This window comes from Macadamia integrifolia, chromosome 3 (assembly GCF_013358625.1).
Source record: "Macadamia integrifolia cultivar HAES 741 chromosome 3, SCU_Mint_v3, whole genome shotgun sequence".
NCBI lineage: Eukaryota > Viridiplantae > Streptophyta > Magnoliopsida > Proteales > Proteaceae > Macadamia > Macadamia integrifolia.
The window spans coordinates 17,041,328-17,058,140 of NC_056559.1; the positions used below are offsets into that span (position 1 = coordinate 17,041,328).

A 16,813-nucleotide genomic window follows, 5' to 3' on the forward strand; every position below is an offset into this window, starting at 1 on the left:
GGAACCCGCTCTAATTTCCTCTGGCTCGGTTCCTGCATGGTTAAACCGGTTCAACCGCGAAATCAAATCGGGTTTAAGAAGCGGGGTATTACAGCGTGACCCCTGCGCTTAGAAACGAAGGGCGGCAAAATGATGATCATATCTTTTAATGCCCTTGCCCCATTAACCGTTGTACCATGTTAAGGGCGATGTGAGACTAAAGTTTGCACACCCTCACCGATCTCCCAACAACTTCCCCCCTTTCGGCACAACGTACTCGTTGTGGCCCCACAAGCTGTCAGGGTCTGCTGTGATATTATTTGTAATGCCTCGGCTCCATTAACCTAGCACAATATTGTCTTCTTTGACCCATGGGCCTCAAGACCCATTTCACCAATCTCTCAGGCGGATTTGGTACTTGCCGTATTATTAGGTGTCATAACTTCTCTGTTGTGGCCCCACACATTGTTGGGGTCTGCTTTGATACCATGTCATGTTAAGGAGGCTAGAGGTTATTAACTAGCCCAACAATCTCTCTCTAGGCAATGTGAGACTAAAGTTTGTGCACCTTCACCGATCTCCCAAACCGCCTGATACTTGTCGTATTCTTGGTAGAGATACCTCATCGATCTCCCAAATGGTCTGGTATATATTGGATTCTTGGGTGTCACAACTTTCCCCCTTTCGGCATAGCATCTCCGCTGTGGCCCCCTGTGGAACGAAAAAAAAAAACCCCTCTTGTTTATGCCCACGTGCACCCCCTCATTGGTCCTTGATACTGGCACAGGGGTGCGTGAACCAGCAGCACCTGGGGTATGTTGAACCTGTGATTGGTCCATTCATAACGGTTCCAACGCAATCAGTTTACTTTCAGACCGGGTTGATAAAACCAGAGTGCAATGCAATCACTTCTCATCTTATCGCAATATCTGCTTCAAGGCCTTTTCTTACGCGCTCTCTCTCGCTGCAAATTTCTTTGCGAAGAACACTTCTCCGTTGGAGATTTCTTTTTCTACTTCTGGCCCATTCGAAAGCGGAAAGTATACTTTCTTGTAAGGTACTGATGTTCTTCAGGAAAGCCTACATTTTTCTCATTGGTTCTTGTTTTTATTTGAATTTTTTTTTCCCTTTTACATTTAGTATGAATTTTAGGTTTTACAATGAATATTACTTGAAATTGATATAATTTAAAAACGGTTTCATGGTTGTCCCTCATTGAGCAGCTGCCCTACTGATGGAAGAAGGTTTTTCGGTTAGGAATTTCTGCAGTCTTCACAAATGGTAACCGTTTGGTGTTTCTATAATTTTGGGTTACTCCGTCTGGTTTTAGGGTTTGTATAGCCGGATTTTTTGATCCATTTCTTGACCTATATTCTTTGTTTTCATTATTTGTCTTTTGGTTGAGGCTTGGAACCTTAATATTTTGTGAAGAGTAAGTAATTTGTTGATGATTATGTGGTTCAGACATCAGCCGTGTTGGAGTAGATGAATGGGTGCATGAGGAGAAGGTAATGGCACTCATAGCCCATCAGACACAGGTATTTAGAGCTACCATAACTTGAAATTTATTTGTTTCTTTTGGTTTTGACATGGATCTCTCTCATGGGAACTGTGAATAGCTAGTCTTATGTGCAGTTGTAACGTTTTCACACTTCTTGCTCAGGAAGAACCTTATGTTTCAATTTGTTTACAAGAGGAAACTTAAAATAGTGAATATTGTTTTCCATGATGTTGGAATATGTTGATGCAAGTATACTAAAAAATTCTGGTTTCCCTTCATCATTTAATAAATATGTTGCACGATCATTTGTGTTCGAACCTGGTAGCCCTTCTGATATATGAGCCAACAATTTTGATTTGGATGTTGTTGTAATGTAGCTTTAATGCAGATCAAAAAGTTATTAGACCCACCTCTTCAGTCTCATGTTATATCTTCCATTTATTAAAGTTGATGTTCATTGGTTTTTAGGTTTCCCATGCGACCTTTTCCTCAACGCCCATCTCATGGACCAAAGGAGTGAAGTTGAAACCTTCTGTAGCTCTTTGGTTGGGTGGGAGATCAGATGGGTGGACCTCTTTAAATCACGACCTCCATTTAAGGTGTGAGATATGCCCTTCATGTCTACGGCAATGTTTTTTTTTATTAAGTTAGTGAATGCATTTATCACCAAAAGCAGGTTTATTGGTTATGTAAGGTTCTTAGTTTGCTTGGGTAACAAGAAATGTGTGATATTATATAAAAATTTTGAAAAATTTGTTTATGCATATGATCTATTAGGTGTTCATATCTTCTTTGAAAACATCAAAGAAAATATAAAAGTTGGTTTAAGGCTTCTACTGATAGTCACTCTTTTACTGCATGGGATTACTTCAAATGAATCTTTTTCCCCTAAAAGTTGTTTTATGAGGCTTATTGCAGTCATCTAGAAGTATTCTATGCCAGTCAGATGCATAGAGCCACGATCACTTGTTATTTTGCTGCTATTATTCAAAGCAGGCATTGGAATTGAACCCAAGATAATCCAGGTGCAGCAGGAATATTGTTGATGGAGTAGACCTAAGAAAACAAATTAAAAGTTAAGAGGTCTGTGCAACACTGTAATATACAAAAAGAAAGAATTCACAGGAGATTTTGAGTGTTTTCCTCCCTTATGAGGAAATATTGAAACGTATTATGGAGGACACATGTTCATAGGAAATTTTTGGTGGACACCTGTCACACCAAAAAAGGGGCATACCCAGTGCACGGGGTTCCTGCCGCTCCGGGGTTTGGGGAAGGTCATAATGTATGCAGCCTTACCTCCTTCATGGAGAGGCTGTTTCCCGACTTGAACCTGACCACTAGGTTGCGCCTTACTGTTGCGCCAAGGTCCACTCATAATATATATTTCTCTCCTTTTCACTCATGGGGCAAGTGGGTGCTGTTTGATTTAGTTTTCCCCTCTTGGCATTGGTGGAGACCTCCAGAGGAAGGAATGTTAGATTACATAATGATCGTTCATTTGGGGATGATACAGCAGGATATGGTTGTTTAATGAGATATCAAAATGGACATCAATTGTTTTCTATTGCAGTAGTTTCCCAGCCAGTTCCTTTCCTTGTTATAGAGCTTGAAACTGGTGTCTCAGAGATAAAGGATTTTATCAAGAGGCATATAGGTTTTTACATGCAACTTGACTCAATCAATTATATTATGCGTTTTTAATAGGGAAGGGACGATGATCATGGTGTCTGCTGAGTATGAGAGAAGAAGTTTCAGTTACATATCTACTTTGAGGATCTATCCTTTTCACATGTAGGGAGGTTATTAGGCAGCAGACTTCTGTTTCCAGAGTTTGTAATTTTGTGCAGGAGATGGTTGTGGCTGAAGTAAGCTCCCAAGTGATCCTTTAAAAATTGAGAATGACAATTCGAGGGGCAGAGGATATGCCCTATTGTGTATCTTTGCTTATATGATTATATAGTGTGATTTTTGCATTTTCTCCCTGAAAGGTCCTTGTTCTCAACTTCTCAAAAATTCAAGCTCCACTTGGCTTCCAAAGTGGATTTATCTACAATTGCTGCTTCTTAATTGCAAGTGTCCAGTCGGATAGATTACATTATTTCATAGTTGATATCAATAATTCTTTCAAATACTATGCTGAATCTTTCTGTGTATGATGCTGTAATAGATGCAAAAAAGTAAGCTACTTTGTCTATGGAGCGTATAGACGTCACAAGTTACGAGGCATGTGAAATCCAAAGTTTAAGTAGTTATTCATAATCTGAAATAATAGGTAGGGCTTAGGTGAATCATAATTGTGATGCACGGGTGATTCTGCTATTTGTGTATTCAGTAAGTGGTCTATTTTCTGAAAGTATGGCTATGCTACTATTTTGTTACATTTGTAGGGAGGAAATGAAATATAGTTTTGAATGAGGCATCTGTAGGCAAACTAAATAGATGAAAACTAAGTAAATATGGTAACATGTCTGATATGCTATTTGAACTTGTCCCCTGAAATGTTACCATAACTCTGTAAGTCTCGTTTCCTTGCCTCATGTTAGTATCTGATTGAATGATTGATTGTATGGGGAAGGGTCAACCATTTTACCACTTTGTCGAGCGGCAAGAGCTGTGGCAGTTCACCAGCTGCCCTTTTCTCAAACCATGATTGTGCATCAAGAAAGATTATATCTTAGTGATACAGCCTGCAAAATTTTAGAATCTAGATTATGGAGGAAGGATGATGAAAACTATAAGAATAAGATTAGAGCTAGTTTGGTGTAAGACTAAGGGCCCGTTTGATAACGTTTCAAGAAACGCGTTTCTGCTGTTTCTGTGTCTAGAAATGGCAGAAACGGAACAAAAAGCGTTTGATAAAACTGTTTCATTTCACTTGTTTTCAGAAATAGAAATTGAAATTTCTACCTATTTATGGTTCAAGAAACGACCCAAGTGAAAACTTGTTTCGCCGTTTCTAGAAACGACTCTTGGCCATTCTTTCGTTGGTTACTATCAACTTCCAGAAACATGACTTATTAAACACTTTCAATTCCGTTTCTGTTTCTAGAAATGAAAATTTATGTTTCTTCGTTTCTTGAAACAGAAATGGCAGAAACGTTATCAAACATGCCCTAAATTACCAAAGGATAATCAGTCCCAGTAGGATCCATCATAAACTTCAATGCACAAATCAAGTTCAAATTCAACAGAAAACTCAGATCTGGAAATTAAGCCTAGATTAGGTAATAGTAACTTCACTCAACAACTCACAAAGCAAGGCTTCCTTGAGCGTTATAACTTGGCGAGTGGAGGCCCTGGCTGGTCCAATTAAACCCCAAAATTGTAGAAGCAACAGATCCTAGGTTGAGCCGTTGAGGAGAGAACACCACAGTAGACTGATAGGACAGAATTAGGGCAACAAGGATTGATTTACAGTAACAACAGGCCTTGGATGGCCTTGTACTTCTGGTCGAAGGACCCTCTTGAGGTCTTTAACAAACCTTCTAAAGGGTTTTTGATTTGGCCTTCAAGTTGGGGAGATCTGATGATTCTTGATTTAGATCAAAATAGGAAACTTCTGGAGGATCTCCAAGAACTGGCTGTAACAGCTTCTGTTTCTCTCCAAATTTGGCTTGAAGGGCCCTGCGGGTGTGTCAATCAAAACCCTAGAATAAGGGCTGTAACAGAACAAGGATCAGCAACTGATGAGGCTAGATGGCTTGAGTTGAAAGCCCAAATTAAGGCTGTCGGTTGGATATCTGAGTCAGCAATAATTACAGCACCCCTGGTTGGTTGTGGTCCTTGTAGCACACTCAACAATACTGTTAACAGCCTCACAACCACCCAACAATCATAACAGAAAAATAAAAGAGAGAAACTGAGGGAAGTAGAAGGCTAGTTTGGTTCAGGTCTCTCACCTTCCCCTGGGCATCTCACACTTTCAATGTGTTGGACATCTCACCCTTGTCCCAAATGCTGGGATTGATTACAATTAAATAGGCTGAAAAGACTGTACAAATAAAGTAAGTAATTAAATTGGAAACTAACTAACCTCCTAAACTAAATTGCTTGCTTAACAAGAAAATGACAAACTAATTACTTTGTTTAACAATAAAACAAATAAAAGGAAACTAACTACTACTTAACCACTATGCACACATAAAAAGGAAATAAATCTCTGTGATGCAGATTATTCACCAAACTAGGCTTGTTTTATTAGGAATAAGCTTAGGGTTGGGTTGTATACGTGTTGGGATTTCAGTCCATGTGGTTTGAAGTGTATTGGGCCACTTTTATGGGTCTAAACTAGGGGTTCTAAGGTTGCATACGGGATTCACTGATTTGTTTCCTTTTTCTTTAGTTTTCGTTTTAGATGGGGTTATTTAGTTTCTAATTTCAGTACCTAGTTAGTTTCTAATTTTCAGTCATAAGTTAGTTTCTATTTTCAGTTTTAGTAACTAAAGGACTTTCTATTTTGTAAGTTTCTATTTTTAGTTTTAGTAACCAGGTGAGCTTCTAATTTTTTGTTTCCTATTTCAGTTTTTGGAAACTAAAGTTAGTTTCTATTTTATGTAACCCCCCATCATTATTATAAATAAAGGAGAGCTCTCATTAGTAGAGCCATGAATTTTATGAACAAAAAGATGCTGCTGCATTTTTTCCTCTGGAGGTTTTTTTGTGTTTGATCAAAGAAGAAGGGTTTGGTGTTTGATCCAAGCGACACTCTGCGGCGAGAAGTCCTAGTGGATCTTCATATTTTCTGGTTTTTTATTGTTTCTAATCTCATTCAGCTAGCCAGGTAAGTGCTCTAATTTGTCTGCAAAATTTCTGGGTTAAGATTCTCTATTTTATCTACTGTTGGCCTAGCTGTTTTCGGAGTTCTGGCCATCCGATGGCCTTCTAATTTTGATCGAAGGTTAGTCCTATTCTGAAGGAAGTTCGATCCAATTTTGAGGCCAATCAGACCACTGGTTCCTGCTGAAGTGGATTGTTACTCAGTTCTGGCCGGTTATGGATTTTGCCCAGATCTGAATTCTGTTTTGTTTAAATCTGTATGGAACTTGACTGCTGCTATTATTCTCCAATGGGTTGGACTTTCAAATCAGTCTTTAGATGTGTTATTAGTTCCTTGATAATACTCTGCTGAAAATTCAGAAGTTAATGCCAGATTTCAGAACCTACTATCAGAATCGAGTTCTGATTTGGTTATCTGGTCCTAATATGTTTTGATTTTGATCCTACTTATTTAATTACTCTATTTCTGTTGTTGGAACTTCTAATTGTTGATGTAAACTCTGTTTCCTGAAATTCCTGATTGTGGATCTGCTAATTTTGGTTTCTTCAAGGACTGTTGATTGGTTTAAGTTGGACTGTTGTTGTTGTTTACTTTTGGGTGGTTTTGGTTGTTCTTAGTTTAAAAGTTCCTGCAGTTTGGGGCTAGTTTGAGCTTTCAAATCTAGTCCTACATTAAGTGGTATCAGAGCATGGATGAGAACAACACCCCCAGTCTTGCTTCTATTATGGAACTACTACTGAATATGAAGGCTGAACAGGAAGCTAAGTTGAATGAATTGAAGACTGAGTTGAAGGCTGAATTGAATACAAGGTTGTTGGCTATCGAGACCCCACCACAACAGCCTACTGGTGAGTCACAAACAACACCCGAAGTGGAAGCTCCATTGAATGTAGCTGCTCAGTTAGCTAACAAGAGGGCAAACCCTAATATGAGAGCACCACAGAGGGTTCCTGTAGTGCAACCTACTTTTGAAGAACACATAAGAGGTTACTTTGAGATTGAACGTCCCACATATCAGAGATACTTTGGAGATTCACTGAAGGTCAAGCTCGATCTGAAGGAGTTAGATGGAAGACATGACCCCCAACTATTCTATGATTGGGTAGTGGCACTGGATGACTACTTTGATTATTATGATTTACTTGAGGAGTGGAAGATGAAACTAGCTCGTGTTAAGCTAGTTGAGGCTGCTCGTGATTGGTGGAGGACCGATGAATTTGAACTGGAAGATCGTGGTAGAGAACCTACTAGTTGGGAGGAGATGAAACTTGAGCTATTAGATAAATACTTGCCACGCATCTTCAGAGCTCACATACAAGACCAGCTGAACTCTCTTCGTCAAGGGTCTATGACTGTTGCAGAGTACATAAACAAGTTTGACGCATTTTATTCTTGTACAGGCATAAGGGAGAATGAAAGGCAACTGTTATCTCGGTTTCGACTGGGATTGCAAGCTGAAATCAACAAGGGATCGGAGTGGTTGATGTGTATTCAGTAAGGGATTGCTTTGACAAGGCCCTACGAGCAGAAGAGCTTATAGCACGACCAATTAGAAGGTTTGGTTTTCAAGCTGGGGAGGTCAAGAAAAAATTTTCAGCAACTAAACCTAGTAGCTCAGCACCTCCAAAGTCCACTTTTCCTCCACGGGCTGATCACAACGGAAAGACACCCATGACAGGTGGTAATAAGGCACAATGCTTCCATTGGCAAGAGGTAGGACATTTTGCTAAGTCTTGCCCACATAAGCAGAGGGTTAATGCAGTAGCTGAGGTTAAAGACTTCAATGAGGAAGATGAGTCAGCTCTTTACCCTTATCCTTTGGACGATGATGATGATGGTGGATATGACCATGATATGGAAGCCACTAATGATGATGGCACTTATGGCATTCATGTGATTAGTAATGTCTTGGTGGTTTCAAGGATTCTACATTGAAGAGAGCATAGTAGACAAGACTAAAGCTGTGGAAGATGAGGTAGAAGCTGTGGAAGATGATGTAGTGATTGAAAGAACTCTACAACAAGTCTTTGAGATTCATGATGAGAAGGAAAAGTTTGTTCCAATCCTTGATGAAAATGTTACTAACATTGATGACTATTCATACAACATTCACTGTTGGTATTGATTCAAAGGTCGAGCATATAGAGTTTGTTATACCATCATGGTTCTTCGAAGAGAAAGCTCCACACCTTGAAGACTGCATTCCACAAGTTTAAAAGCAACCAGAATTATGTTTGGGAATAGTTACAGCTGCTATTCACATGTTGTTCCCACCTCATCACTGCAAAATTCGAGGACGAATTTTTTCAAGATGGGGAGAGTTGATCCAGATTCTTCACCAAACAAGGCTTGTTTTATTAGGAATAAGTTTAGGGTTGGGTTGTATACGTGTTGGGCCTTCAGTCCATGTGGTTTGGAGTGATTGGGTTACTTTTATGGGTCTACACTAGGGGTTCTAAGGTTGCATACGGGATTCACTAATTTGTTTCATTTTTCTTTAGTTTCCTTTTTAGATGGGGTTATTTAGTTTCTAATTTCAGTACTTAGTTAGTTTCTAATTTTCAGTCATAAGTTAGTTTCTATTTCCCGTTTTAGTAACTAAAGGACTTTCTATTTTTTGTTTTAGTAACTAGGTGAGTTTCTAATTTTTTGTTTTCTATTTCAGTTTTTGGAAACTAATGTTAGTTTCTATTTTATGTAACCCCCCATCATTATTATAAATAAAGGAGAGCTCTCATTAGTAGAGCCACGAATTTTATGAACAAAAAGATGTTGTTGCATTTTTTCCTCTGGAGGTTTCTTTGTGTTTGATCAAAGAAGAAGGGTTTGGTGTTTGATCCAAGGGACACTCTACGGCGAGAAGTCCAAGTGGATCTTCATATTTTCTGGTTTTCTTATTGTTTCTAATCTCATTCAGCCAGCCAGGTAAGTGCTCTAATCTGTCTGTAGAATTTCTGGGTTAAGATTCTCTATTTTATCTACTGTTGGCCTAGCTGTTTTCGGAGTTTTGGCCATCCATTGGCCTTCTAATTTTGATCGAAGGTTAGTCCTATTCTGAAGGAAGTTCGATCCAATTTTGAGGCCAATCAGACCACTGATTCCTGCTGAAGCGGATTGTTACTCAGTTCTGGCCGGTTATGGATTTTGCCCAGATCTGAATTCTGTTTTGTTTAAATCTGTATGGAACTTGACTGCTGCTATTATTCTCCAATGGGTTGGACTTTCAAATCAGTCCTTAGATGTGTTATTAGTTCCTTGATAATACTCTGCTGAAAATTCAGAAGTTAATGCCAGATTTCAGAACCTACTGTCAGAATCGAGTTTTGATTTGGTTATCTGGTCCTCCTATGTTTTGATTCTGATCCTACTTATTCAATTACTCTTTTTCTGTTGCTGGAACTTCTAATTGTTGATGCAAACTCTGTTTCCTGAAATTCCTAATTGTGGATCTGCTAATTCTAGTTTCTTCAAGGACTGTTGACTTGTTTAAGTTGGACTGTTGTTGCTATTTACTATTGGGTGGTTTTGGTTGTTCTTAGTTTAAAAGTTCCTGCAGTTTGGGGCTAGTTTGAGCTTTCAAATCTAGTCCTGCATTATTCCGACACCCCAAAAGGAAACAATTAGTGTGATTGAGATCGATAGGTAATTCTAGGGGTCTTCTAGAAGGCTGCTTCAAGCTCATCAACATCTGGATGACTAGGAAGAATCTGGGGCTGGATTTGCTGCTCGATGGAGAACAAATCTTGCCAAAAGGGCTGGTTTGATGGGTCTTAGAGTTGGGCCAGGTTTTGGACCAGCTTTGAACCACTTGTGCCCTCACCTTGCAAGCTTGATCTACATCATAATTTGAGTTTCTCAATGCAAGAAAACTTGAAAACTGTGACAGGTGGTGCATTTATGACGGAATGGAGCTAGGTCCCAAACCTTGCTAAACTACTTCATGAGTTTCCTTTTTCTTTTTAAAGGAAGCTTAGTGTCATAAAGCTTTGTAATTTGTCTCATCTAACGGGTCACTTTTTCGTGCCATTTAGCAGAACTTGAATGCACACAAGTGGGTTCATGTGATAGATGATCCCATGCTTACTGATACAACCATATTTCAGATTAAATAAGCATGGGAAGAGTTTAAAAAGTGTCATAAATTACAGGAATGCTATTCACTATAAAGGAATCTTAGTGGCATTTCTGTAATCACTTTGAACTTAAATCTAAGCACCTCCCTTACTTGTTTTGAGCCAAAATTTGGCCTATTAGATGGGTGTGGGATCCTTTATCACAGGTAGGGTTTTAAATATCAGAAAGTATTGGTAGGTATTCGCCACGTCATATCTTTAGGCTACTGGTACGATACTTATTGAAAACTGTGAGATGCAGTGTTGTGAGAGACAGCTTGGGTGAAATGCCCTAGGGAAGAGTGAGATGCGCGACTCAACCTATTCCCCTACCCCCATTCTTCCCTTCATTTTCTTATTTTTGTTTATTCATACAATCTGTCATACTATCTTATTTTTATTGAATTTACTAAAGATCCTACCTGGGATTGGATCACTTGTGAACCAATTTTACATTAACTCCACTGCTGCCAACCATGCCAATTCTGCCTTCCTTTCCTCTGCTTCCGTTCCTGAACAAAGAGTAGGAGTTAAATTAAATTAGGGTATTACATCTCAACAACCTTTGACTAGTTTAACGCCACCTTTTGAGGGTTTTTCCAGCACCCCAAAAGGGACACTCAACCAAGAGAAGTGCTTCCACAGTGATTATTACAACTGTTTCTTGGAACAGACTCAGAAGTTTCCTATTTTGATCCTTAAATCAAGAACCATCATATATCCACATTCAGCCATCCATTCAGGCTCTATTTTTGAGGATCATTCAAGGGACCGATAGAGATTATTTGACCAGCTTTTCTGCCCCATCTAGGCAGCCACAGGTTATCTCCACTTTTCCCTTCAAAACCCTAATCTGGACTGCACTGCTTTATTGGCTAGTTTATCCTCTGTTGATCTACTTCCATCCAACTTTTAAGGTTTATTTTGGACCCTACTAGCAGCACTAGAACTTGGTTTGAAGCCCAATAGAGCCTGCTGGTGTGAGCTCTTGACTTCTTTCAGTTCAGCCATATCTTTAAACTGTGTGAGTTATTTTTTGGTACCTATCCGGTAGTTCAGGTCTAACTTTGGTTTGGAGTTGTATTATTGGCGTTGTTTGCTTAGGGTGAACCAGCCTTACATCAATGAAATTATGGGAGAGGGTTATTGGAACCCAATTGAGAAAAGAAACTACTATTATTGAAAACCAATTTGGTTTTATGCCAATAAGATTTACAACTGAAGTTATTTACTTAGGAGACTTATGGAAAGATTTAGATTGCAAAAGAATCTCCATATGGTCTTTATTGACCTAGAAAAAGCTTATGATAGAGTCCTTAGAGAGTTAATCTGGCAAGTATTAGAGAAGAGAAATGTTTCAAGTAAATAGGTGGACATAATTAAATATATGAATGATGGTGTGGTGACTAGCGTAAGAAGTGTGTGTGTTGGGGGGTGGTCAAGGTAGTGAATTCTCAATTACAATTGGATTACTTCAAGGATCAGCTTTAAGCCCCTATTTATTTGCGCTTATCAATTTATCATGGATGAATTAACAAGAGACATTCAAAATGAAGTTCCTTACTGTATGATTTTTGCTGATGATATTATTTTGGTGGATGAGACAAAAGTTGGATAAACGACAAGTTGGAGTTATGGAGATCAACCTTGGAATCAAAAGGTTTAAAGATAGGTAGAACGGAGACGGAGTATATGGTGTATAACTTTAGTGACATGATGATGGATAATGAGGTGGTGAAAATTGATGAGAGGGAGGTTCCGCAAAGTGATCATTTTAGGTATCTGGGCTCTATCATAATTAAAGAAGGCAATATAAAGGATGATGTTTCACAAAGAATTAAAATAGGATGGATGAAGTGGAGAGGTGCTTTCGGAGTGTTGTGTGATTAACGCATTCATTCAAAACTTAAAAGAAAATTTTGTAGAAGGATGATGTTTCACAAAGAATTACAATTGGATGGATGAAGTACAGAGGTGCTTTCGGAGTGTTATGTGATCGACGTATTCATTCAAAACTTGAAAGAAAATTTTAGAGGACAGTCATATGACCGGCTATGATGTATGGTGCAGAATGTTGGGCAGTTAAGAAGCATTATATAGATAAACTCAGTGTAGCAGAGATGAGAATATTGAGATGGATGAGTGATAAAACTAGGGAAGATAAAGTAAGGAATAATCATATTAGAGTTGGATTGGGAGCAAGTCCGATACATGATAAGCTACGAGGAAGTTGTTTGAGGTGGCATGACCATGTTCAACGGAGGCCTTTGGATGCTGTAATATGGAGGAGTATTTTATTTAGATTGAAGGATTTGAAAGAGCTAGGCCTGTAGAACTAAAATAACCTTAGGAGAAGTGGTGAAGAAAGACATCCATAGCTTAGGCTTTGTATCAAGTATGATGTCAAATAGAGCTGATTGGAGGGCAATGATCCATGTAGCGACCCCATTTAGTTGGGATAATGCTGAGTTTTTGTATTAATTAAAAATCAAAAGTATTGTATCATATTGTTTGGGTTTAATGTAAGGCTGGTTACGGATGGACCCAACCCCAGTTACGAGTCAAACTCCAACATAAACAGTAGCCTAAGCAGCTAGGTCAAACATAACCAATAGAGCTTTGGCCAGGATAACATTGCTGAAACAACCAGCAGTGGCTTACAGATATAACCTCAGGAACTAATAGCAAACAGAAGTAAATAATTACCTGAACCAGTCTACAGAACTCAACTGAGAATGCCTTGAACAGATCAGAAAATATGACACAACACAATACCTCAATTCTGGGAATTCTAGGTCAAACTTGAGAAATATTAGGACCCAGTGCTCAAAAGGAAAGGATCTGCTGGTTGAAGGCAGCTTTTATGATGCTCTATAAAACCCCAAAATATCGAACTGATCTGACAACAGGTTGTTGAGATATAACCCTATTTGAAATTAGGGTAATAAGGGTTGAAACAGGAGAAATTGAGTACCTCTCAGCATAGGCCTTTGCTTGCCCTAATCTGCTGGTCAAGTGACCTATTTGGGGGGCCCAACAAACCCCAAATCATGGGCTTAAACTGATCACAGGTCAGGTGGTTATTGGAGGTTGATCAGTCAACAGGCTATCGCATGTCTTGATCAGAGCAGCAAACAGGAGCTGATGTTGATCTTCAAATAGATCTCAGATGACACTTGATTAATCCTCTCACCCTCTCAATGTTTTAGGCATCTCACCCACTCAATCAACTCTCTCGCCATGAAGATACCTTTCATTGATTCTCTTAAATAAGCTTGAGTGCCTTTACAAAATAGGAAGCAAAGAAAAAGGAAACAAATACGAAGGAGGAAACTTTGGTTCCTTGGCCACTAATAATGAAATAAAAGGAAACTAAAGAGGATAGAAAGAAAAAAAGGACTTTCCTAATTTCAGATTACTTGTTTAACAAGAAGAACAAACAAAGAAAAAGGAAATAAAGCATTCTTCTAGAAGCTGAGATCGATCCATCTTTGCTTGCTGGTTAAGGCTCACAATAAGACAACTTCAGCCCCAAAACAGGATCAGTAGGAAGTTTCCTTGCTGATCTGTCTTGCTGGAAATAAACTCCACTCAATAGCCTTGCAGCCCAAGGCAAAAGACCCACACAAGCTGGCAGTTTCTCTTGGAAGCATTCTGCTCGACTGGCTGGAGTATGGTCCAATTGTTGGGGCCAGCATTGAACCACTTTTGACTCCCTTTTGAAGGCTCAATCTACATCAGGGTTGATACGATCTGATATGGGTTGATACAATTCAGTACTAATTGATACTTATCGATATGTTCAAACCTGTAGAAAAACAAAGCCGCGGTAGAGAAGAAAACCAAGACTCTCTGAAACCTATCCTGACCAACTTTGTGCTTCAATTTGAGTTGGGGATTCCGTTCCTACATAAAAGACTACTCTAACCCTGCAGATGATCTTGTTTCGATCATTAAACCTCTGCAAATCTTGAATTGAAGTGTATAACTTGTGCAAGTGAAGTAAGTTCGAAAACCTAACTTTTTTTGGTCAAATCTTGTATTTTAACTCTATTTTCTTTCAATGAATCAATAGATTAAGGAAAAAGGACATGTTTCATTGCATCAAAGTGTCAAACTTGTTTATTTGTATTAAAATTTATGTACCGTAGGGTGTTTATATGATAAATTTCAGGGGGAAAAGAACTGTGTGGGAGCAGTGAGCATGGCCTACGCCAGTGCTCCCATGTGTCTATCTCTCTTCTCCTCCTGTCTGTAATGCATTGAAATTAAGATAATAGTGGCAAAATAGGCTTTCTTCCATGGCTCATTTATATTTGAATTTATTCTTCTGTCTTTTTGCTTAAACAGCCTAATTATGAAGGGTTTCTTCCACAGCATAGGGACCCTTCATGTTCTTGGACCGGTCAGAAGACCTTTAAAGATCTTAGCCTTCAAAGGCAGTGCCCAGAATGATGAATCAGGAAGCAGATCGAGAGGATATTATTTGGCAAAGGATTCTGTTAAACTCTCTTATGTACCACATGAGGGTGAAGACACTGCAGCAGATTCTCCAGATGTACAGAATGTCTATACTTCAGAAGGAGATGAGACCGCAGCAGGATCTGTTGCTATTCAGAAATTGTTGAAAAAATGGTTGATGATGTTGCACACACAATCTTCTAGTCTGGCAACAAATGGAATTTTGGGGGTGGCACCATCTGAGAGGAAACTCTCTGAACATCAAAGTGAGGGCCAGAAGCGGGAAGCAGTCAAAATTTTGAAGGCAGCTTGGTGTTGCTTTCTGGGAGTAGATGCAACAATAAAGATCCCACTACTGATATTGTGAGTTGAAATGTTACATGGTACTATAGTAACATTGGAAATCCTTGTTTTTTCCCTCTTTGTTTGCTGTGCATTCTGGGGAATTTGCTTATCGTTGGTACACTACTAGATAGAGGCATATTCATTCTGATCAAACTTATTTTACAATTTATTTTATCTGCTAGTGGGTCAATGGGATCCATATAGTCACTGGCTTGTAAAAGAAAGTGAAACCAATAAATGTGGAAGTATATTGATTTCAACATGTCTGTAATGCCAGCCATTTTTCCTCTTTAACTATAATAGCTTTTCATGTGTGATCCATGCATTATAGAATGTAAACTTCAATGTTTTCTGATTAATCTACCATGTTTGCAGCATACCTTTGTACCTGGCAGTTAATATTGTTTATGGGCCTGAAGTCTCAAAGGACTTGAAACCTCTGTGGATCCTTGGGCCACTGATAATGGCTCTCTACATTAAGATGCTTCGGTGGCTTTGGGCTTTGTACATCTTCACTTTTAAGCAGGCAATGGGTGAGGCGAAGAATTTGCCAACCTACTATTTGCTAGCTTACAACTATATGGCCCAAGGGAAGCTCAAGGAAGACATACAAACCCGTTTCTGGCAACCTATGCTCGACATAAAAAACTTGGACTACAAAACATTCTCTAAGAGGAGATTGAAAGAGTTCGAAGAGTGGGTGGCTGAGAAATACCTGGATTATGTAGAGTCAATATGGCCATTCTACTGCAGGACAATCAGGTTTCTAAAAAAGGCAAATCTCATCTAGATAATGAGATTGTGAGGTCGGTGTTCATTAGCAATCAGGTTTTTGAAGAGTAATGATGCTCAAGATTGTGACGAAAAGTCTTTGCTAAACAAAGGGAATGAATTAGGTGCTCTAATCAGCAGAGGTTTTTTTTTTTTTTCTTTCTCAAATTGAATTGTTTCAGAGAGGAGATAGAGGTCGGTGTGTCAGAGCTGGAGCCCCATTTTAGACGGGTGGTTAAGATCAGTATTGGACACTGGAAGAAGCAGTCTGCCTGCTTGGGTATGTTTACTTTTAAACCAATGCTTCTTTTCTTAATCATCTTCCTTATTATTATTATTCTTTTCTTTGAATTGTATTCTTTTGCGTCTTCCATTGGTTCTCTGAGGCACTGCAATGATGTGGGAGCTCCTGTTACACAGGTAAAGTCTATGGTGTTCTGAGCATTCTGTGCATTTTGTTTCTATTTCTCGGTTAGCAGCATTTAGTTTGTCATTAGGACTGCAGGTGGGCTCTGAATCTGAAGCTTGATTTGAGATGTAAAGGGTGAACCTAACCCCTATCCAGCCTGTAGTTGTGGACTTTGCCGAACCCATCTGCAATCTGACAGGTTTCTTCATTTTTCCGATATTTCTTGACCTTTCCTTCCCTTGTAGAATATTTTTGCATACTTTTGCCTAATCTCTCAATCCAATGACCAAATGTTACACACTGGGAATCTCATTTGATTGGGGTTGGCCTTACTTGGTGCTTCATAATGGTTGTTGGTTCATCTTATAATCAATCAATCCATTAGAAATTGATGACACTGGGTCTTATACCAACTTGTTTTTTTTTTCTGTTCTTTTTCATTTTTGGTGATTGGG

At 38.9% G+C, this 16,813-nt stretch overlaps 1 protein-coding gene across 7 annotated transcripts; it reads left to right on the forward strand.

The window, feature by feature from the left end:
• Positions 1-873: 873 nt before the first annotated feature.
• Positions 874-16,665, forward strand: LOC122074121. 7 transcript variants are annotated; one of them, XR_006138965.1, is made up of 7 exons: positions 876-1,036; positions 1,203-1,260; positions 1,444-1,517; positions 1,949-2,079; positions 14,723-15,196; positions 15,554-16,229; positions 16,370-16,665. XR_006138965.1 is itself a non-coding variant. In XM_042638979.1 (6 exons), exons 3-6 carry the CDS (start codon positions 1,491-1,493, stop codon positions 15,966-15,968), a joined length of 1,047 nt encoding a protein of 348 aa, XP_042494913.1. In that variant the 5' UTR covers positions 875-1,036; positions 1,203-1,310; positions 1,444-1,490; the 3' UTR covers positions 15,969-16,286. The 7 variants fall into 7 exon arrangements, 5 of the variants coding, with proteins under 5 accessions (XP_042494916.1, XP_042494915.1, XP_042494913.1 ...); XR_006138966.1 differs by having other exon boundaries at positions 16,455-16,665; XM_042638979.1 differs by lacking the exon at positions 16,370-16,665 and having other exon boundaries at positions 875-1,036; positions 1,203-1,310; positions 15,554-16,286.
• Positions 16,666-16,813: the final 148 nt, after the last annotated feature.

Bases quoted from the DNA above. Each gene is read 5' to 3' on its own strand.
- LOC122074121 (XM_042638979.1), top strand. From the start codon at position 1,491: ATGGCACTCATAGCCCATCAGACACAG. The intron at 1,518-1,948 runs GTATTTAGAGCT...ATTGGTTTTTAG, and splicing joins TCATAGCCCATCAGACACAG to GTTTCCCATGCGACCTTTTC. The intron at 2,080-14,722 runs GTGTGAGATATG...TTGCTTAAACAG, and splicing joins AATCACGACCTCCATTTAAG to CCTAATTATGAAGGGTTTCT.